At 46.5% G+C, this 24,105-nt stretch overlaps 2 protein-coding genes across 2 annotated transcripts; one reads left to right on the plus strand and one right to left on the minus strand.

Moving 5' to 3' along the window:
- Positions 1–567: 567 nt before the first annotated feature.
- On the plus strand, positions 568–3,760 carry LOC118938097 (uncharacterized). The gene has a single exon (XM_090197281.1). The coding sequence runs from the start codon at positions 659–661 to the stop codon at positions 1,823–1,825; it is 1,167 nt and encodes a 388-aa protein (XP_090053407.1). The 5' UTR covers positions 568–658; the 3' UTR covers positions 1,826–3,760.
- Positions 2,838–23,700, minus strand: LOC149978978 (IQ domain-containing protein K-like). The gene is made up of 9 exons (XM_090194369.1): positions 23,430–23,700; positions 23,212–23,339; positions 22,935–23,102; positions 22,470–22,589; positions 22,041–22,093; positions 21,700–21,777; positions 21,387–21,471; positions 10,597–10,711; positions 2,838–5,452 (listed from the first exon to the last, which is right to left on the minus strand). The coding sequence occupies exons 1-9, from the start codon at positions 23,479–23,481 to the stop codon at positions 5,139–5,141; spliced, it is 1,113 nt and encodes a 370-aa protein (XP_090050495.1). The 5' UTR covers positions 23,482–23,700; the 3' UTR covers positions 2,838–5,138.
- Between the last annotated feature and the right edge of the window lie 405 nt (positions 23,701–24,105).

A 24,105-nucleotide genomic window follows, 5' to 3' on the forward strand; every position in this document is an offset into this window, starting at 1 on the left:
TGGTATTGGTTTTCACAGATGTGACTGTGCAGTGACGCAGCATGCCTATGTATAGAACTATGTTTCCCCTGATTAGAAGAACAAACAGTTAACTCTCAGATTCTGTAACCCATTCAGGCAAACGTTCAATAAAGTGTCATGTTTGTAGTTAACGCCTTTCCATGGATCATGTTTTTATTTCTAAACAAGAACAGGCCCACTGGAACTCTGTCCCAAGTTGTCCCAAATGGCACCCTATTCCCTACATAGAGGTCTGGTCAAAAGTAGTGCACTATATATAGAATAGGGTGCGGGTGCCATTTGGGACACAACCGTGTTGATTTACGACCACTATAGAGTCCATAGTGAATTACTGGGACGCTAAAGGGACAGGTATCGAGACTGATTCGTTCATTGCTCCTTACTCTCTGTTCCAGACATTGAACATGGAAGGGTTAAAGCTGTTCAGTTGGTTTGTCAAGACGTCACTGGGAGGTGACATTGACAGATATATAGGCCAAATTGAAATACAGATCTTCAGAGTAGTGCAGTAGTACCCTCCACCCTTCACATCCCCAGTATAGAAGGACTAATATCCATAATAGTTGAGGCCCTGATTAGAAGAAAAAAGTTTCCTAGTTTGTGACCGATCCCCAAGATGTCATAGCCTGGTCTGTATATGCTTCCGCCTTCTCCCCAGACTACTCCCCAGCCAGAGTTACCTTCTCCCCAGACTACTCCCCAGCCAGAGTTACCTTATCCCCAGCCAGAGTTACCTTCTCCCCAGACTACTCCCCAGCCAGAGTTACCTTCTCCCCAGCCAGAGTTACCTTCTCCCCAGACTACTCCCCAGCCAGAGTTACCTTCTCCCCAGACTACTCCCCAGCCAGAGTTACCTTATCCCCAGCCAGAGTTACCTTCTCCCCAGACTACTCCCCAGCCAGAGTTACCTTCTCCCCAGCCAGAGTTACCTTCTCCCCAGACTACTCCCCAGCCAGAGTTACCTTCTCCCCAGATTACTCCCCAGCCAGAGTTACCTTCTCCCCAGCCAGAGTTACCTTCTCCCCAGACTACTCCCCAGCCAGAGTTACCTTCTCCCCAGACTACTCCCCAGCCAGAGTTACCTTCTCCCCAGACTACTCCCCAGCCAAAGTTACCTTCTCCCCAGACTACTCCCCAGCCAGAGTTACCTTCTCCCCAGACTACTCCCCAGGCAGAGTTACCTTCTCCCCAGACTACTCCCCAGCCAGAGTTACCTTCTCCCCAGACTACTCCCCAGCCAGAGTTACCTTCTCCCCAGACTACTCCCCAGCCAGTTACCTTCTCCCCAGACTACTCCCCAGCCAGAGTTACCTTCTCCCCAGACTACTCCCCAGCCAGAGTTACCTTCTCCCCAGACTACTCCCCAGCCAGAGTTACCTTCTCCCCAGACTACTCCCCAGCCAGAGTTACCTTCTCCCCAGACTACTCCCCAGCCAGAGTTACCTTCTCCCCAGACTACTCCCCAGCCAGAGTTACCTTCTCCCCAGACTACTCCCCAGCCAGAGTTACCTTCTCCCCAGACTACTCCCCAGGCAGAGTTACCTTCTCCCCAGACTACTCCCCAGCCAGAGTTACCTTCTCCCCAGACTACTCCCCAGCCAGAGTTACCTTCTCCCCAGACTACTCCCCAGCCAGTTACCTTCTCCCCAGACTACTCCCCAGCCAGAGTTACCTTCTCCCCAGACTACTCCCCAGCCAGAGTTACCTTCTCCCCAGACTACTCCCCAGCCAGAGTTACCTTCTCCCCAGACTACTCCCCAGCCAGAGTTACCATCTCCCCAGACTACTACCCAGCCAGAGTTAGCTTCTCCCCAGCGAGTTACCTTCACCCCAGATTACTCCCCAGCCAGAGTTACCTTCTCCCCAGACTACTCCCCAGCCAGTTACCTTCTCCCCAGACTACTCCCCAGCCAGAGTTACCTTCTCCCCAGACTACTCCCCAGCCAGAGTTACCTTCTCCCCAGACTACTCCCCATCCAGAGTTACCTTCTCCCCAGACTACTCCCCAGCCAGAGTTACCATCTCCACAGACTACTACCCAGCCAGAGTTAGCTTCTCCCCAGCGAGTTACCTTCACCCCAGATTACTCCTCAGCAAGAGTTACCTTCACCGCAGATTACTCCTCAGCAAGAGTTACCTTCATCCCAGACTACTCCTCAGCAAGAGTTACCTTCACCCCAGACTATTCCTCAACTAGATGTACCTTCTCCCCAGATTACTCCTCAGCCAGTCAGAGTTGACAAAAGCACATACAGATGTGAGGCCAGGCTAAAGCGTTCATGCCAGTGCATGCAGTAACATTGAAACTAGTAGAGCAATCCTGCTACCTGCTGGGCTAATGCTACCTACCCACTGCTATGTGATCCAGTTTCACCATGCAACAGAACCCACTGTTTCCGGCCAGCCAGCCAAGCTCTACTGTGGAGTGCTGGTTGCTCAGGCCTATCAAATGTCCTCGAAATGAAATGAGCTGTTTTATCGCCTCACCCTAACCCAGTGGCAGCTGTGCCCCGGGCATCCAATTACCTACTGACTGAGATACATCTCTCTCCCTTCCCTGGCCTGGGCCTTCTGGGGGCTGCTGCGTCATGATTGGACCAGCAGCTGTCCATCACAGGGCCAACCTGCTGTTCTGCTCTGTGATTTGGTCCAATTGAAAACTGTGAGGTCTTCATGAGCAGGGTCTCTGCAGGTAAGTCACTCAGACATATAACAGTGGATATATTGCCAATACACTGAATTGCACTCTCAAAACCAATGGAATGTCAATGGTCTCTAAAAGGTCCATGAGGGAGTAAAGTACATCACACTCTGTCTTGTCATTTTCAGTGTTTTATTTCTGTCCTGTTTATCCGCTTGCTCTCAGTCACTGAGAGATCACTCTTCTCAGATCTCACTTTCGCTTCCTCTTTCCATCAACAGGGTCATTCAGCTTCCTGACTTGCAGGACACAAGGCTAAGGTGGAAAAAGAATGTGCTATTTTGTTCATCTGCTCTTATCCTTTTCTCTGCCCTAAATTTCTGTTTTGAGTGAGAACATTTGTCTGTTTCATGAGCTGAAGCATTATTATCACCTTGTTCGTGGAAAAAGGAAGTGACAAATACAGGAAATATATGTACCTTTCTATGCGCTGTGGAGGAGCAAAGCCATTGTGCTAGTGACTACCAGTGTTTCTAGTCATCTTTACAGTACGTATCGATACGGTTTCTAATATTAGTGTGTAACCTATGCTCTTCATCAGTAGTGTCTCAGTAATAGTGTGTAAAAGTGGTGATGTTGATATAACATTGATGATGTTCATGTCATGCTCTGCCGTAGCACCCTATTCCCTGTAAGGTGTATTACTTTTGACCAGTTGGCGTAGTCGGCAAGGTCCCTAGCCACACAAACAATATGGAGGGACAGGTTGTTGGTCAAGTAGTGCACTATATAGGGCATGCCCAATCCTGGAACACAACACATTTCTGGTTTTAGTTTCTACCTGGTAGATTGTTGCACACACCTGGTGTCCCAGGTCTGAATTACTTCTGAAAACCAGAAGTACAGGGCCTTGCAAAAGTATTCATCCCCCTTGGGGTTTTTCCTATTTTGTTGCATTACAACCTGTAATTTGAATGTATTTTTATTTGTATTTCATGTATTCACCCCCTTCGCTATGAAGCCCCTAAATATGATCTGGTGCAACCAATTACCTTCAGAAGTCACATATTTAAGTAAATAAAGTCCACCTGTGTGCAATCTAAGTGTCACATGATCTGTCACATGATCTCAGTATATGTTCTGTTCTGAAAGGCCCCAGAGTCTGCAACACCACTAAGCAAGGGGCACCAACAAGCAAGAGACACCATGAAGACCAAGGAGCTCTCCAAAACAGGCCAGGGACAAAGTTGTGGAGATGTACAGATCAGGGTTGGGTTATAAAAACTATCCAAAACGTTGAACATCCCATGGATCCCTTATATATAAAAAAAGAAAGAATATGGCACCACAACAAACCTGCCAAGAGAGGGCCGCCCACCAAAACTCACAGACCAGGCAAGGAGGGCATTAATCAGAGAGGCAACAAAGAGCCCAAAGATAACCCTAAAGGAGCTGCAAAGCTCCACAGCGGAGATTGGAGTATCTGTCCATAGGACCACTTTAAGCCTGCACTCCACAGAGCTGGGCTTTATGGAAGAGTGTCCAGAAAAAAGCCATTCCTTAAAGAAGAAAATAAGCAAACACGTTTGATGTTCACCAAAAGGCATGTGGGAGACTCTCCAAACATATGGAAGAATATACTCTGGTCAGGTGAGACTAAAATTTAGCTTTTTGGCCATCAAGGAAAACGCGATGTCTGGTGCAAACCCAACACCTCTCATCACACCGAGTACACCATCCAGTGAAGCACGGTGGTGGCAGCATCATGCTGTGGGGATGTTAGTCATCGGCAGGGAAACTGGTCAGAATTGAAGGAATGATGGATGGCGCCAAATAGAAAGTATTTATTGAGGGAAACCTGTTTGTCTTCCCCAGAGATTTGAGACTGGGACAGAGGTTCACCTTCCAGCAGGACAATGACCCTAAGCATACTGCTAAAGAAACACTTGAGTGGTTTAAGGGGAAACATTTAAATGTCTTGGAATGGCCTAGTCAAAGCCCAGACCTCAATCCAATTGAGAATCTGTGGTATGACTTAAAGATTGCACCAGCGGAACCCATCCAACTTGAAAAAATGCCAGTGGCTAGATGTGCCAAGCTTATAGAGACATAACCCAAGAGACTTGCTGCTGTAATTGCTGCAAAAGGCGGGTCAACAAAGTATTGACTTTGGGGGTGGTGAATAGTTATGCACGCTTTTTTTGTCTTTTCTTGTTTGTTTCAGAATAAAAACATATTTTCCATCTTCAAATTGGTAGGCATGTTGTGTAAATCAAATGATACAACCCCCCCCCCCCCCCAAAAAAAAATCTATTTCAATTCCAGGTTGTAAGGCAACAAAATAGGAAAAATGCCAAGGGGGTGAATACTTTTGCAAGCCACTGTATTTCAGCCCTCCAGGACCAGGATTGGGCAGCTCTGGTATAGGGAATAGGGTGCCATTTGGGACACACATTGCCTCAGCCTCTATGGCCTTTCAGTGGCTACCTAAGGATGGGGAAAAGGTATCCATAGCGGTGGCTAAAGCAGTGACGGCAGCAGCCTCGGGCAGGGTCAGTGAGTCAGTTAGTGTCCTCTCCTCCCTGGTCAGGTCCTCTACTCCCTGCAGGCTGGGGGTCAGCGACTCGGTGCTCTCAGGACTCATCTGGGAGGTGGGGGTGTGGAACACGGTGCTCTGGGGGGTGGGGGAGACCACCTGGATGGACACGTCTGAGTTGGAGTACCCACCACCGAGCTGAGGGGTCTGAGGGGTGGTGGAGTCCCCCCTGAGGTCATTGAGGGCCGAGCTCACTAGGGAAGAATAAAACAAAATAAACCAAACATACAGTTTATCCACAAACACACACGATTCAGAGGTTTGTAGACTAGCTCATGGTGACAGCTGCCAGGCCTGTTCTATTGTTAGCCTCAGTAATAGACAATAGACGTGACATCATAGATGCAAAGCTTTCTTGAATAGAATTGAGTTCTTGATATTTGACCAGTTACAATACTCAAACAAAGAGAGAGATAGAAATACATTTGTGTTGTAGACGTCACAGACACAATGTTGTGTATGATGGTTTGCTATGTTTACACTGGTTAATGATGGCGTTTGGGTTAAATTTCAATTCAATCAAGTAAACAGGAAGCAAATGAAAATTTTACCCCAAAAAGTATGGAAAAATGTTTTATTTCGAATTGGAATATCAGTTTACATCCTGAATTTAAATGGAATTGACCCCAACCCTGTTGTGGAGTTATCGAGCTATGGGATAGCTAGCTTTGTTATGTTGTCGTGTTCACTGAACCGTCATCAGAGATACATTCCTCACATGGTACACGAGGTCAAGGACACGAGGAGATAGATAAATGTGGTGCTGAGCTCTGCACCTGTCAGCTGACACTTGACCTCCAGGCCTGACCTGACCTGTGGCGGCCATGTCTGAGAACCCTGTTGAGACCGCCTCAGTATGAAGGTTTTTCCTGCTTGTTTCCAGTGCTTATGTTTCAGAATGTCTTTAAGTCAATTTCCAGTGATAATGTTTCAATCCAAGTCATTTCTAGGGCTTATGTTTCAGACGGTGACGTTTTTAAAGTAATTTCCATAACCACCATAACCATTTTTTGTAAGTGTTTGTGTGGAACGAACAGCTGACTGGTCGGGCATTTCCGTGGTAACATGGACTCTTTACATCGTGATGAAACTGTGTTGCTCCTTGCTGAAACAAGCAAGGTGTTGTAGCAAACGAGTCGACCTCACTGCAGCAGCAGCCCATGCAGTCAGGAGCGGAGTAGAGGAGAAAATGTGCTATTCTAATGATTAGAACATGACCACGGCCATTTGGCTGACCAATAACCCTCATCCAAAATTCCATGTCCGTCCCCGCCTTAATGGCGAGGTCATGAAATGTTTCAGCCGGTGAGGTTTTTAGGCCATTTCCAGTGCTTGTGTTTCAGCCTGTGAAGTGTGTAATGGTGAATGGGTATGGTATGGTACTGGGTCAGATGAGATCAGCCTGTGAAGTGTGTAATGGTGAATGGGTATGGTATGGTACTGGGTCAGATGAGATCAGCCTGTGAAGTGTGTAATGGTGAATGGGTATGGTATGGTACTGGGTCAGATGAGATCAGCCTGTGAAGTGTGTAATGGTGAATGGGTATGGTATGGTACTGGGTCAGATGAGATCAGCCTGTGAAGTGTGTAATGGTGAATGGGTATGGTATGGTACTGGGTCAGATGAGATCAGCCTGTGAAGTGTGTAATGGTGAATGGGTATGGTATGGTACTGGGTCAGATGAGATCAGCCTGTGAAGTGTGTAATGGTGAATGGGTATGGTATGGTACTGGGTCAGATGAGATCAGCCTGTGAAGTGTGTAATGGTGAATGGGTATGGTATGGTACTGGGTCAGATGAGATCAGATGAGATCAGCCTGTGAAGTGTGTAATGGTGAATGGGTATGGTATGGTACTGGGTCAGATGAGATCAGCCTGTGAAGTATGTAATGGTGAATGGGTATGGTATGGTACTGGGTCAGATGAGATCAGCCTGTGAAGTGTGTAATGGTGAATGGGTATGGTATGGTACTGGGTCAGATGAGATCAGCCTGTGAAGTGTGTAATGGTGAATGGGTATGGTATGGTACTGGGTCAGATGAGATCAGATGAGATCAGCCTGTGAAGTGTGTAATGGTGAATGGGTATGGTATGGTACTGGGTCAGATGAGATCAGCCTGTGAAGTGTGTAATGGTGAATGGGTATGGTATGGTACTGGGTCAGATGAGATCAGCCTGTGAAGTGTGTAATGGTGAATGGGTATGGTATGGTACTGGGTCAGATGAGATCAGCCTGTGAAGTGTGTAATGGTGAATGGGTATGGTATGGTACTGGGTCAGATGAGATCAGTCTGTGAAGTGTGTAATGGTGAATGGGTATGGTATGGTACTGGGTCAGATGAGATCAGCCTGTGAAGTGTGTAATGGTGAATGGGTATGGTATGGTACTGGGTCAGATGAGATCAGCCTGTGAAGTGTGTAATGGTGAATGGGTATGGTATGGTACTGGGTCAGATGAGATCAGCCTGTGAAGTGTGTAATGGTGAATGGGTATGGTATGGGTCAGATGAGATCAGCCTGTGAAGTGTGTAATGGTGAATGGGTATGGTATGGTACTGGGTCAGATGAGATCAGCCTGTGAAGTGTGTAATGGTGAATGGGTATGGTATGGTACTGGGTCAGATGAGATCAGCCTGTGAAGTGTGTAATGGTGAATGGGTATGGTATGGTACTGGGTCAGATGAGATCAGTCTGTGAAGTGTGTAATGGTGAATGGGTATGGTATGGTACTGGGTCAGATGAGATCAGCCTGTGAAGTGTGTAATGGTGAATGGGTATGGTATGGTACTGGGTCAGATGAGATCAGCCTGTGAAGTGTGTAATGGTGAATGGGTATGGTATGGTACTGGGTCAGATGAGATCAGCCTGTGAAGTGTGTAATGGTGAATGGGTATGGTATGGGTCAGATGAGATCAGCCTGTGAAGTGTGTAATGGTGAATGGGTATGGTATGGTACTGGGTCAGATGAGATCAGCCTGTGAAGTGTGTAATGGTGAATGGGTATGGTATGGTACTGGGTCAGATGAGATCAGCCTGTGAAGTGTGTAATGGTGAATGGGTATGGTATGGTACTGGGTCAGATGAGATCAGCCTGTGAAGTGTGTAATGGTGAATGGGTATGGTATGGTACTGGGTCAGATGAGATCAGCCTGTGAAGTGTGTAATGGTGAATGGGTATGGTATGGTACTGGGTCAGATGAGATCAGCCTGTGAAGTGTGTAATGGTGAATGGGTATGGTATGGTACTGGGTCAGATGAGATCAGCCTGTGAAGTGTGTAATGGTGAATGGGTATGGTATGGTACTGGGTCAGATGAGATCAGCCTGGCAGCAGCAGCTGCATCACACAGTTGCCATTTATTTTCTCCTTTCATGTCTCGCTCTTCCTCTCTCTCTCCCATCTCAAGTTCTCTCTTTTCCTCTGCCTCTCTTTCAGGTCTTTCTCTCTCTCTGCTCCATCTCTCTCACACTCCCCCTCTTCTCTCTCGGTCCTGTGGTTTGTGTCATTCGTCACTCTGCACTGTATGCTGCTCTGCTCTCGGTTCATTTCACCCAAAAACAACAAACAAACTGCAACTTCAGCAAAAACAGCCCAGCAAGGTCTCTCTGTCTCTACCATCTACCCCTTCCTCCCATCTTTCTATATGCATCTCTCGGTCTCTCTCACACACAAGTACTGTACAATGCTGTGGTGCTGATGTTGAGAGAGGGCTCTCCATTGAGATCGCAGTAGTCAGGTGCTTATGTTGAAGAGGTAGAGAGGTCTGCATTGACAACACAGTAGTCAGGTATAGAGAGAAGTACCTCCCCATTGAGAATACTGTATCCAGGTGCTGCTGTTGAGAGGTAGAGAGTAGAGAGAGGTCTCCATTGACAACAGGTGCTGATGCTGAGAGATAGAGAGGTCCCTCTCCATCTCCATTGAGAACATAAGGTCAGGTGTGTTTCTGTGATCCCGCAGCCTCCCCAGGCCCCCTGCTGGAATGTCAGGTCAGCACTCGCTTCACGCAGCAGGAGTGTCGTGTACCAGGAAGTGTAAGAATGTTCGCTGCTCCACAGCTATTTGGATGTGTGTGGTGTGTGTGCCTTTGTCGTTTTGGAATGCGTGCCTCAATGTGGTGGTCATGTGGAAAAGACCGATGTGTCAGTGTGTGTGTGTGTGAGTGGAGTGTGTGTGTGTCTAAAACAAAATGTAGACGTGCTATGTGCAGGGCTGTTAAAACATCTGCCTGTGTGTATGTATGTTTAAGCATATCTGTTTGTATGTATGTGACGGAGATATTCTGTGCATGTATGTGCATTGTAATCTGTGCTTCTGTATGTATTGAGCATGTGGTTATGTTTGTGTGTGTGCATATTTGTAAAGTGTGTGTGTGTTGTCAAGGACAGAGCTGTGTCGTTCTCCCAGGAATGCCAGCCAGTCAGCCATTAAGGGCTCAGGGTTTTCTCTCTGGAATAGGGCCTACATTCCCAGCTGCTCTACACTATATATATTTATATACACACACACACACACACACACACACACACACACACACACACACACATTGCAGTAGGATAATCCTTACAGAAGACAGTGTCATTTGATGTTACCCCGCGCCCCCCAACACACACACACACACCCGCGCTGACATTTATCTCCCTCACTCTCTCTCTCTCTCCTTCTTTCCTGCCTCCATCTCCTTCTGAAGATGTGTGCAGTCCCCCTCCCCTCCCTCTGTGTCACAAAGACATCCTGAACCCTGCAGACATTTTCTCTTCTGTCTCCTTCACTTCCCATATTTCTTCCCCCTCCTTCTCCTGCACTCATTCTCTCCCTCTCCTTCCCTCGCTCTCGCTCTGTCCTCAGCAGCAACTCCATTCAGATTAAACAACAGCTTACCTGATGGTTTCTGATAGTTGTAGCCTACTCCTTCTCATTTAACTAACTAAATTCTGTCATTTTAATTCAATTTTGCATTGATTAGAGATCTCCCACGTTGCTTACTACACACGGAGCCACTGAGTGTAGACGGTGCCACTGATTGTCCGACAATAACACACACGTGAAACCCGTGTAGGCTACTATGGTATGTACTTTATGTCATAAAACTACATTCAAAAGATATTTTTTTTGAATTAAAAATGTCAAATGTCATGGCATATCCTTGTGTGTAGCATTGTCTCATAAATAATTACATTTAGACAAAGCCTTTTCATTGTTAAAATAGACTAAAAATGCACATTCGGACATTTGAATATCTGAATAAGCGTGCCCATCCCTACCTGATTTACTCAACTGTTTCCGTTATTTTGTCAGTTACCTCAGGTGTGTGTGTGTGTGTGTGTGTTCACTCACCCCGGCTCTCCTGGTGAGCCCAGAATTCTTGGACTGTTTTGGTGATGTCACGGTTATCCTCTCTAAGCTCCCTCTGCCACTGGCGCAGCTCCTGCACATCTGCACGGGCCCGCACCTATACACACACACACACACGGTCGGAAACAGTTGTAATGACTATTCTTGTGTTTGACCTTGATTGAATCCACATTGTCAATCAAACTAAAACAGGCAGTATCCTCTAGATGGTCCAGATCCTCTCTGGTAGAATCCTACTGTGTTTTAATCTGGAGCAGCTGGAGGAGAAACACACTGGCTGGCACACCTGAATAAAGATTCCTTCCTCCAGAATACCATACAGCAGTGTGTGTGTGTACTGTTCGCTGCAGGCAATAGGATGGGTAGTTTAGCAGTACTAACATTCATGCGGATTCCCGTGTTGATAAAACAACGTGTTTGGCAGTAAACTGAAGGCAGTGCCAGGTCTTTCAGCTATTGTATGTTGATGATCATGTGAATAATAATGCAGATGATAATGTGGATGGTGGGACTAAATCCAGAATACTGAGGGAGCCTTTCCGAGGTCTTTCCCTGTGTTTCTGTGTGGCCTCAACGCTTTCAATGGAGGTTCCAAATAGCTGCTGCAGGGTAGCTGAATAGAACATGTCCCTGAATCCTCCTCTCTCCCAGCCCCCCTCTTTCCTACACTCTGACTAGATCTTTATGTCTCAGAGTCCCTCTTCACCTGTTTTCTCCTGCTCTCCATTCTCCTCTCACCCCTCCTACCGATGTTGTTCCAGAGTGGAAAGTTAAATATCTCTCGCTCTACTATCTCATCCTATCACTCTGTCTGTCTGTCTGTCTGTCTGTCTGTCTGTCTGTCTGTCTGTCTGTCTGTCTGTCTGATCATCAGTGTGTTTGTCTGTCTGATCACTCTTTTTCTTCATATCTTCTTTCTATCCCAGACACACTCCTGTTTGCCACTCTCTTACCTCCTCTCCTTGTTCCCATCTGCCCTTTTCTTTTATACCATTCTCCTTCCTCTCTCTCCCATCTTTCCTCTCTCTTCTCCACCTCACTTCTTGCCTCTCCCTCCCGCATTTCACCCTTCCCCCTTTCTCCCATTTCTATCTCCCTCTCCTCCCTCTCCCCAGTGTGTCCCTTTTACATATCTCTCCCCTCCTCCCATGATCCCTCCTTTCACTCTCTCTACCCTCCCCTCTCTCTACTCCTTTGCCTCCTCTCACCCTCCCACCCCTTGCTCCCATTCCTTCATCTCTCCCCTGTTCCTCAGCCTCCCCTCCCCCGGTCTCTCCCCTCCTCCATCTCTCTCCTGTTCCTCAGCCTCCCCTCCCCCGGTCTCTCCCCTCCTCCATCTCTCTCCTGTTCCTCAGCCTCCCCTCCCCCCGGTCTCTCCCCTCCTCCATCTCTCTCCTGTTCCTCAGCCTCCCCTCCCCCCGGTCTCTCCCCTCCTCCATCTCTCTCCCCAGTATAGCCTTAGTTAGTGGTTAGTCGTAGCTAGCTGCAGTCTAAATGTGAGTGTGTGGCTGTGAAAGTGGGCCTGTTACGTAAGGCCGTACCATGGCATTGGGGTGGAGGGGGGTAGGGGATCCATGGTTTATTCAGTGGGTGTCAGAACGCAGCACAACCCCCTCTGCTGACGGGAGATACCATAGAGATGGAAATGAGGGGTGAGGGTCAGGAGGGGGGCAGTCTGTCTTGTTTGTGTGCATGCGTGCGCATGCATGTGTGTGTGTCGGTATGGCACTTGAGGAAGAAAGGGAATGGGTGATGGGAGTGTCTGTGTAAATCAGTGCAGATAGCTAGTTAACCAGGATGAGGTTTGTTATGGCTGAAGTGCATTATGGATTCAGTTTAGCACTGCATCATGTCTGTCTGTACACGTGTCTGTTTCATTACATACGGATGAGTGTTTTTGTGTGTCAAACCATTAGTGCGCCTTTCCTAATAATCTTTTGAGTATGTGTGTATTGTGTACTTTGGTGTGCATGTCAGGATGAATGTGTGTGTCTGTGTGTATTTTAGTTGAACACGTGAGTGAGTTGTCCCTCCCCTGGGTATGTGTGAAGGATGGGCATTTCAAACGTGATTATATAAATGAGCGAGACAGCGCGCACACACACACAGCATAAGCACCAAACGCACAGTGAGACCCCATCCAACTTAATCCCCACTGGCATCCTCGCTACAAGTCAAAGTCTTCCCAAGAAAACCTGTTCACACGCACACACACACACACGCACACACACACAGCATAAAACACATGCAAAACCACAAACACCCACATAAATACCTGACACAAAGATACGCAGATGCACACACACACACACACACACACACGCCTTCCAAGTGTCATTCTCTCTGTCAGGTGGTCTAGCTGAGGCAGAGCTCTTGACCAAGTCTGTGGGAGAAAAGGGAGGAGAAGAGAGGAGAAAAATAAAGCGGAGAGGAAAGGGGATTAGAGTCTGAGATCAGATACTTTACTTCATCCTGAACACTGAAGCATGCATGAGAACACCAGCTGTTCTGGACGACTGTGTGATCATGCTTGCCGTAGCCGACCTTTAAACAGGTCAACATTCGCAAGGCCACAGGGCAGACGGATTTCCAGGGCGTGTACTCACAGCATGCCCAGACCAACTGGCAAGTGTCCTCACTGACATGTTCAACCTCTCCCTGACTGTACTACCAACATGTTTCAAGCAGACCACCATAGTTCCTGCGCCCAAGAATGCCAAGGTAACCTGCCTAAATGACTACCGCCCCGTAGCACACACATTAGTAGTCATGAAGTGCTTTGAAAGGCTGGTCATAATGCCCACAAAGTTCATCACTAAGCTAAGGACCCTAGAACTAAACACCTCCCTCTGCAACTGGATCTTGGACTTCCTGACGGGCTGCCCCCGTGTTAAGGGTAGGTAACATCACATCTGCCACGCTGATCCTCAACACTGGGGCCCCTCAGGGTTGCGTGCTTAGTCCCCTCCTGTACTCCCTGTTGACCCACGAATATGTGGCCAAGCACGACTCCAACACCATCATTATTTTTGCTGACGACGACAGTGGTAGGCCTGATCACCGACAACGATGAGACAGCCTATGAGGAGGAGGTCAGATAACTGGCAGTGTGGTGCAAGGACAACAACCTCTCCCTCAACATGAGCAAGACAAAGGATCTGATCCCGGACTACAGGAAAAGGCGGGCCGAACAGGCCCCCATTAACATCAACGGGTTGAGAGTTTCAAGTTCCTTGGTGTCCACATCACCAACAAACTATCATGGTCCAAACACAACATGACAGTCGTGAAGAGGGCACGACAACACCTTTTCCCCCTCAGGAGACTGAAAAGATTTAGCATGTGTCCCTTACAGCTGCACCATCGAGAGTGTCCTGACCGGTTGCATCACTGCCTGGTATGACAACTGCTCGGCATCCGACCGTAAGGCGCTACAGAGGGTAGTGCGTACGGCCCAATACATCACTGGGGCCAAGCTTCCTGCCAGCCAGGACCTATATAATAGGCAGTGTCAGAGGAAAGCCCAAAAAACTGTCAAAGACTCCAGTCACCCAAGTCATAGACTGTTTCCTCTGCTACTGCATGGCAAGTGGTACCAGAGCGCCAAGTCTAAGTCCAAAAGGCTCCGGATCAGCTTCTACCCCCAAGCCATAAGACTGCTGAACAATTAATCAAATGGCCACCCAGACTAGTTACATATGTTTTTACATTGCTACTATGCATAGTCAGTTAGCTATGCATTGTCACTTTACCCCTACATACATGTACATATTACCTCGACTAACCTGTACCCCCCACATTGACTCGGTACAGGTACCACCTTTAGCAAATATTTTCTGAGCCATATTTCTTGAACTGCATTGTTGGTTAAGGGCTTGTAAGTAAGCATTTCACGGTAAAGTCTACACTTGTTGTATTCGGTGCATGTGACAAATAAAATGTGATTTGATTTGATTCATCTACAGCAGAGCCGGGCCATGGAGGAATGTAGGGGTGGATGGCGAGGAGGAAGAACCACGCTCTGCCTCAGGGTACTGCACTTCCTGTGAGCCACACAGGGTTCATCTAAGTGCCTTGTGGTTCCTCACTGCATCACTGGCTGTGTCTCAAACAGCACCCTATTCCCTATGTAGTGTGTACTATAAGCCTATAGGGAGTGATGGCTAGACACAGATTAGAGAAGTGTTCATTGTGGTTATTAGACAAACTCAGCCCTTGTGTTCTTATTGTCCGCCCCTCATAATGGCTTGTCTACCATTAGCTTTTCACTAGCTCACTGGTCTAATGCAAGTCAACTAACATCCCTCCAATCACTCATCTGGAATCACAGACCTAGTTCTCTATGGGAAAAATCTCTCTTCAACAGCTTTGCCTCACATAGACATGTATTTGCTAGAACAGGTGTGGAGTCTTGACTTGAATGGGGATGTCTGTTCTACAGATTTTATTTCTATGTCCCCACAGTTCTGTGAATTCATCACTGATAGTGGTGGCACCACTACCAGGCCATGCCAGGGCATGCAGGGATAATACTGGGGGTCACCCAAGCCTACACCCCACAGTCATACACAGGGCTCTCTGCTGCCCCTTTTTACAAGGAGCATGTGTGAGTAAAAAATGTTAGGAGCACACAACAAAATATTTGAGGTAACAAGACATTTTCTTTGTCATGATTCTGCGCTCAGTGTGTTCTCCATGGCACTCAGGTGCTGCCGTACAGATCATTACAACAATTATCTGGGTGATGTTTTTCTAGGCACACTGGTGCTCCTAAATTACAATTCCAGGTCGCACAGCAAAATATTTAGGCGCATATGCCAGTAAAATGGTCGCAATGTAGAGCCCTGACAAAGTAAGTATAGGGCACAGCAGTACCTAGCTACTCACAATCTAAGTACAGAGAGAGGTAGATGACTATGGACTGGGTTGGGGTAGGCTAGGCTATAGGCTAGACAAAGCTAAGCAACTAGGCTAGGCTATAGGCTAGACTGACTATGGACTGGACTGGGGTAGGCTAAGCTATAGGCTAGACTGACTATGGACTGGGGTAGGTTAGGCTATAGGCTAGAAAAAGATCAACTACTAGGCTAGACTATAGGCTAGACTGACTATGGACTGGGGTAGGCTAGGCTATAGGCTAGAAAAAGCTAAACTACTAGGCTAGGCTATAGGCTAGACTGACTATGGACTGGGTTTGGCTAGGCTATAGACTAGAACAAGCTAAACTACTATGCTAGGCTATAGGCTAGACTGACTATGGACTGGGGTAGGCTAGGCTATAAGCTAGACTGACTATGGACTGGAATGGGGTAGGCTAGGACTAAGCTCTGCTGTGCTGGGCTATGAGATGTCCTGGGCTGGACTGGGCTAGGTACTGAGTCCGTGCCTGTAAATCTCTGAGAGTGGGGGTAGGCTCTACGGAGCAGAACCCTAGAGGCATCTATCTATGACCATAAAAGCCCTCTCTTTCTCTGCATGGCCACACTACTGAGCCCCATTGACTGTTTAATTGGAAAGCTATTTATTACTGGTCTCCTTTGACCACAATACTGTTTAACTCACCATTGCAATGCCTTGAGTGGTCTGTGGTGGGTTTATGTAGTATATCTCTGTGGTGGGTTTATGTAATATATCTCTGTGGTGGGTTTATGTAGTATATCTCTGTGGTGGGTTTATGTAGTATATCTCTGTGGTGGGTTTATGTAGTATATCTCTGTGGTGGGTTTATGTAGTATATCTCTGTGGTGGGTTTATGTAGTATATCTCTGTGATGGGTTTATGTAATATATCTCTGTGGTGGGTTTATGTAGTATATCTCTGTGGTGGGTTTATGTAGTATATCTCTGTGGTGGGTTTATGTAGTATATCTCCGTGATGGGTTTATGTAGTATATCTCTGTGGTGGGTTTATGTAATATATCTCTGTGGTGGGTTTATGTAATATATCTCTGTGGTGGGTTTATGTAGTATATCTCTGTGGTGGGTTTATGTAATATATCTCTGTGGTGGGTTTATGTAATATATCTCTGTGGTGGGTTTATGTAGTATATCTCTGTGGTGGGTTTATGTAATGTATCTCTGTCAGTGGAGGCTGCTTAAGGGAGGACATGGCTTCCATATGGTTGATACCATTCCAATGACTCCATTCCAGACATTATTATGAGCCGTCCTCCCCTCAGCAGCCTCCACTGATCATTGTGGTGGGCTTATGTAGTGCATCTGCTGGCTAAGGCTTCCGGATGGTTAGAGCAGGGTCATATTCATTAGGGCAAACCATAGCAAAACGTTTTGAAAGGGAAGCTTTTCTTATTGGGTGAGTGCAGGTAGTCCTTCACTGTTTCAGTCCCTTTTATTCTGTTTGGTGCCTAATGAACATCCCCATTAGCTGTTGCGAAAGCAGCAACCATTCTTCCTGGGGTCCACACTAAACAGGAAACATGACATAATACAGCTCAAGGACAGAACTACATCAAACATGTTTTAAAGTCACACGTAGCCTACATGTCAATACATACACACAAACTATCTAGGTCAAATAGGGGAGAGCCTTGTGCCGTGAGGTGTTGCTTTATCTGTTTTTTGAAACCAGGTTTGCTGTTTATCTGAGCAATATGAGATGGAACGGATTTCCATGCAATAATGGCTCGATATAATACTGTACACTGTCTTGAATTTGTTCTGGATTTGGGGACTGTGAAAAGAGGAGTTTACACTTTGAAGTGTACCTCCAGTACTGTACTGCACTGTGCCTAGCAGGAGTTAAAGGATGGAGGATTATGGCTAGCTGGGCTATGGCTACGGTGTGTTAGCTAAGTATATTACATAACATGTTGTGTCGTAGCATCTCTCTTTCTAGTGTTCAGCCTAGCATCTCCCTGTGCTGCTCAGAGAGACAAGAACATTGTCTGACTGGGTGCTGTGTGATATACTGGCTGCTGTGTGACATACTGGCTGCTGTGTGATATACTGGCTGCTGTGTGACATACTGGCTGCTGTGTGACATACTGGCTGCTGTGTGACATACTGGCTGCTGTGTGATATACTGGCTGCTGTGTGATATACTGGCTGCTATGTGGCATCAATGTGTGTTTCTGATGCCGACCATTCATCCTTGGTAACAACTACACATATTGTCAATGAAAGAGGTGAGGGAGGGAGGGGTACACACAAATGCACGTACACACGCACCCGCACACCCCTCCTCTGCAGTCAACGCTGCGTCAAGCAGGTTACATAACTCAGGCAAGTGAGTGAGAGAGAAAGAGAGAGATAGTAAGAGAAAGGGGTGAGGCAGAGAAAGAGAGATATAGACGGAGGAAGGATGGGGAGCAACAGGAGAGTATGGTGTAAGGGGGATTGAATGAGAGAGGAAGAGAGAGATAGTCAGAGGAAGGGAGTGAGGAACAGGAGAGTATGGTGTAAGGTGGATTGAATGAGAGAGGAAGAGAGAGATAGTCAGAGGAAGGGAGTGAGGAACAGGAGAGTATGGTGTAAGGTGGATTGAATGAGAGAGGAAGAGAGAGATAGTCAGAGGAAGGGAGTGAGGAACAGGAGAGTATGGTGTAAGGTGGATTGAATGAGAGAGGAAGAGAGAGATAGTCGGAGGAAGGGGAGGAACAGGAGAGTATGGTGTAAGGGGGACTGAATGAGAGAGGAAGAGAGAGATAGTCGGAGGAAGGGGAGGAACAGGAGAGTATGGTGTAAGGGGGATTGAATGAGAGAGATAGTCAGAGGAAGGGAGGGAGGAACAGGAGAGTATGGTGTAAGGGGGACTGAATGAGAGAGAAAGTCAGAGGAAGGGGGGAACAGGAGAGTATGGTGTAAGGGGGATTGAATGAGAGAGATAGTCAGAGGAAGCGGATGAACAGGAGAGTATGGTGTAAGGGGGATTGAATGAGAGAGATAGTCAGAGGAAAGGAGGGAGGAACAGGAGAGAATGGTGTAAGGGGGATTGAATGAGAGAGGAAGAGAGAGATAGTCGGAGGAAGGGGGGAGGAACAGGAGAGTATGGTGTAAGGTGGATTGAATGAAAAAAGAAGAGAGAGATAGTCAGAGGAAGGGGGGAGGAACAGGAAAGTATGGTGTAAGGGGGATTGAATGAGAGATGAAGAGAGAGATAGTCAGAGGAAGGGGGAACAGGAGAGTATGATGTAAGGGGGATTGAATGAGAGAGGAAGAGAGAGATAGTTAGAGGAAGGGGGGGACAGGAGAGTATGGTGTAAGGGAGACTGAATGAGAGAGGAAGGATTAGAATGAGTATGATGGATAAAGGGCTAGAGGTGAGAACAAGAGGAAAATAGTATTGACGTCTGCTGAAAAGCTTCACATACACTGTTTCCACCCCGCTGAGCCACCCACCCACCCACGCACGCACGCACGCACACACACACACACACTCCTCTGAAGCATGATGGCACTGTATATACCTGTATATATCCAATATATATGTGATGCTGCTTGGCATTAAGGCCAAAGAGTTCAATCTTGGTTTCATCAGACCAGAGAATCTTGTTTCTCATGGTCTGAGAGTCTTTAGGTGCCTTTTGACAAACTCCAAGCTGGCTGTCATGTGCCTTTTACTGAGGAGTGGCTTCCATCTGGCCACTCTAGCATAAAGGCCTGATTGGTGGAGTCCTGCAGAAATGGTTGTCTTTCTGGAAGGTTCTCCCATCTCCACAGAGGAACTCTAGAGCTCTGTCATTGACCATCAAGTTATTGGTCACCTCCTTGACCAAGGCCCTTCTCCCCCGATTGCTCAGTTTGGCCGGGTGACCAGCTCTAGGAAGAGTCTTGGGGGTTTCAAACTTCTTCCATTTAAGAATGATGGAGGCCACTGTGTTCTTGGGGACCTTCAATGCTGCCTTGACACAATCCTGTCTCGAAGCTCTACGGACAATTCCTTCAACCTCATGGCTTGGTTTTTGCTCTGACATGCACTGTCAACTGTGGGACCTTATATAGACAGGTGTGTGTCTTTCCAAATTATGTACAATCAATTTAATTTACTACAAGTGGACTCCAATCAAGTTGTAGAAACATCTCAAGGATGATCAATGGAATATTTCGAGTCTCATAGCAAAGAGTCTGAATACCTATATTAATATGTATTTATGTTTACTAAAAACCTGTTTTCGCTTTGTGTGTAGATTTTAGAAAAAGGCTGTTTACGTAACTAAATGTGGAAAAAGTCAAGGGGTTTAAATACTTTCCGAAGGCCCTGTATGTGAGTTGGGAGGGTTAACCACTACGCACGCCCTAGTTAAGATCTAGTCCCAGATCCCCATTATCCACAGACACAAACATGGCTGTACATCAAACAGCCAGCCCCTCGGACCCAGTTCTGGGCTGGCCCCTCGGACCCAGTTCTGGGCTGGCCCCTCGGACCCAGTTCTGGGCTGGCCCCTCGAACCCAGTTCTGGGCTGGCCCCTCGGACCCAGTTCTGGGCTGGCCCAAGCCCATAAAACAGCACAGAGCCTGTTTGGACATGACAGATCTAAACCACAGCTGGCATCGTCGATCCTTAATCATTTACACTGACAATGAGGAGATTTTTGGCTGGATTTTTCTACGCTGTCACAGAGTCGCAGGGATGAGTTTTGTTTTGGTGTTTGTGTGTAAAAAAGGGCTCATTTGTGGTTACATCATAAACAGACAACAAGTGTCTAGTAGATAGACGAGACAGAGACTTGTCTGATTAGAAGTGCGTCTATGGGTGTGTGTGACTTTACATTTTTTTGTCATTTATGAGACGCTCTTAACCAGAGCGACTTACAGCAATTAGTGTCTATATTTATCCAGAACAGAGCACTCAAGAACACCCACACAGGAAGGAATTAGGCAGTGCATCACTGATGACATAATCACGCTGTAGCCAGAAAATAATGGGATTACACAATATATTTGTTTCATATGGGGTCACTGGCCAGCTCCTGAAAATGCACACGCCTGAACACAATAATACACACACATGCATGCACGTAAAAGAACATACAACACTCCTTCCGTGGCCTCCAACTGCTCTTAAACGCTAGTAAAACCAAATGTATGCTTTTCAACCGTTCGCTGCCTGCACCCGCACGCCCTACTAGCATCACCACCCTGGATGATTCCGACCTAGAATATGTGGACATCTATAAGTACCTAGGTGTCTGGCTAGACTGTAAACTCTCCTTCCAGACTCATATCAAACATCTCCAATCTAAAATCAAATCTAGAGTCGGCTTTCTATTCCGCAACAAAGCCTACTTCACTCACGCCGCCAAACTTACCCTAGTAAAACTGACTATCCTACCGATCCTCGACTTCGGCGATGTCATCTACAAAATAGCTTCCAATACTCTACTCAGCAAACTGGATGCAGTTTATCACAGTGCCATCCGTTTTGTTACAAAAGCACCTTATACCACCCATCACTGCGACCTGTATGCTCTAGTCGGCTGGCCCTCGCTACATATTTGTCGCCAGACCAACTGGCTCCAGGTCAGCTACAAGTCCATGCTAGGTAAAGCTCCGCCTTATCTCAGTTCACTGGTCACGATGGCAACACCCACCCGTAACACTACCTGGTTAAATAAAGGTTAAATAAATTAATAAAAATAAATAAAAAAACACATAAGCATGCACGCTTACACACTAACAAACACACAGCAAAATAGGGGACAGTGGAGCATTTAACCCTTTACACACCGTGCAATGACACCCTTTAAAATGGTACAAGAATATTTATCATCTAAAATAACAGTGACCTTTAATTTACTATCAACGACACTCACAGTATAGCCCCGCCAGAAGGACTGGATGAGAACAGCAGCATGCTGGTCTGACAGCAGTAGGGAGAGAGGGATGGGAGGCCTGGGACTGGGAGAGGGAGGGAGAAGAGAGGAGGGGATGGAGAGAGGAGAGGGCAGCGTGTGAGTCACCTCTGTTCATAAGGGCAGCATCAGCCTAAGGTGCAAGTTTGTGTCACTGTGTGTGTGTGTGTGTGTGTGTGTGTACATGCATACATATTCCATGTGATTTCTGAGATTACTTTCTTGCTCTGTGTTATGTTTGCGTATACACTTTATTAAGTCTCCTGCATCTCACTGTATCCTGAGCCAGTCCTTGACAAATGGGATCTCATGGAAGTCCACAGGGGCCTGTCCCTGCCGGCGGGGGTTCCGACTGCAGTGAGAGAGAAGAAAAGGCTTTGGAACAGACCGTAGCAGACAGAATATTAAGCTTAGTTTCACACAAAGACAAACTACAGTCATAGTTGCGTAACACCAATCCATTTTTAGAGACAGACTTTTTTTTTTTATGGTAAAAGCAATGGCTTAGCACTCAGAAGATAAAGAGGTGGCAGAAAGTTCAGAGACATTGTCAAAGATTTTTACTAAATCAACTGAGAATGGAAGAGAGCAAAGGGGGCATGCAGGCAGTCTTACTTGTACAGCCACTCAGTTAGGAAGTCACAAGCGTTGAATGCTGTTCTTTTCCTCTTAAACAGGTAAAAGGATGACAGTGTTACTGTACTGTAATAATCTGCAGAGCTCTACAGAAGTAGGCTACAGTATAATCATCATTATCATAGTATAATCAGTGCTTGAAGTCGTATTAAATAAGTCCTAGTACTAGTTTTGGGTGTCGGGATTCATGTTAGAGACAATATTTCAGAAGAGGTGATCATACATCCTGTCACTCTATAATTCAAAGTCGTTTATGTAGTACAGTCAGGAGAAGCAAACTATTAAAATACTGTAATGTATTCTAGTTTGGTGGTCTGTAGTGTTCTGCAGGGCCACATTGATATCTAGTAAATTGCCATTATACCATGTTAGTGTTATCGTGTGATATAGGCCGCCTAGTGCCAGTACCTCCAGGCAGTGTTGTCTCTGGGCCTCTCTCAGCATGGCCTCCAGTCCAGGCAGTAGCACTGGGAACACGGACCCCTCCAGGAACTGGGTGATTGGGCCTGGGGCAGACATGGGAATGGATCAACACAAGTGGGGTAAGAGTGGCCTTTCTGCCATGCAAAGGGAAATTTCACTCCAACTGTAGCCTAAAACATTGTTTTGGTACTATTATTGGGGAGTAAAATCAAGACAGACTTGAAACATTATTATCCTCTACTGTGCTTAGAGAGCTAATTAAACAGGAAAGTATTGTTCCTGATAAAAGCATAGATTATGTATAGCGATTGAGGGGGGAAAGCAGTATCGGGTCTTGCACCAGAAACACTGAGGCTACAGGACACTAGTCTACTTCCTGTGCCATAAACGTCAAGACCTCTTGGCAGAGGCAATACTATGTTTAGCACATACAAAGAAGCTACAGTTTTAAGTGGTTTGAAACTCACGTTGATGACGCTGGGGAGTGGATGCAGGGTGTGTGGTCAGAGGCTGTCTGTGACAGGAGGATGGAGGTTTGTCCAAGACAGAGTATCCAGCAAGGGCAGGGTGGCTCAGAAGAGGGTCAACATGCTTCACAGGATCATCATCCACAGCAACCTAGAAAGCCATACAGCACCATGTAGACAAACATATCGTTTTATTTTTACAAATGAATTGTTGAATTTGAATTTATTTACTGAAGTGCAATTATTGTTGGCTGCCTTACCTTAGCTGCCATGAGACTATAGAAGACAGGAGAGTGCTTGCTGGCGCTGTACTGGGAGACATGAGTGCTCACTGAACCACTGTCTGTCCAAGCAGCGCTGGGTGGACTGGGCTGCTCCGACTCATATTCTGGTTGCACACAACAATGAAAACGCCATTTTTATTTATATTTTAGTCGACAACATGCATACCGGTATTTACAAGCGAAGCATACCTTACCTTCACAGACTTGTTGCCACAATGATTTCTTAGCACCAATAATTTTTGCCATTCTGAAGCAGTTGCTAAGAACGCGTCGCTGGTTGTCATGGAAAAACGTATCTTCGTACTTCCGGTTTAAAAATAAATACGAATAATATTTTTGATTAACACATTTCTCTTAGCCCCAAAAAAAGTAATTTTAAACACCATTAGAAAATACGTATAACGGCACAACAAGTCTTTAAAAGAAACCAATGGCAAACACGCAGGGGCTTTTCCTAAAAACAAATATCCCACGTCAGCCACTGGAGGGCAGCAGCTCCAGCTAACTCATAAAGACCGAACCAAAGAGGGAGTTTTATTACGCTGGCTCAGGTTGAATCATAATCGGGCGAAAGCGGGGAGGGAGGCGCGCCATCTCAAATAAAACAGTAATCTGAGCCGCTCAGTCATGTTGTCAACAAGGCAGCACGGTGCATCGTCCATAAAATTGTATTTTTCATGAAATACATGTTTGAATTGAACTAGTTTTCATTGAGAAGGCAGATAAAGCATTTTTTAAATCAAAAGCAATCAATGTTGTGAAAGCTTGTGAAAACAAAATCCTACTCATCAGTCCACGTGCTTAGTTACATTACTTTTGTTATGAGCCGATTTTGCCGTCGACCATAGCGGGGCACCTGGCTCATGCCCG

The sequence above is a fragment of the Oncorhynchus mykiss genome, chromosome 13, assembly GCF_057628025.1.
Source record: "Oncorhynchus mykiss isolate SJ-2025 chromosome 13, ASM5762802v1, whole genome shotgun sequence".
NCBI classification, from domain to species: domain Eukaryota; kingdom Metazoa; phylum Chordata; class Actinopteri; order Salmoniformes; family Salmonidae; genus Oncorhynchus; species Oncorhynchus mykiss.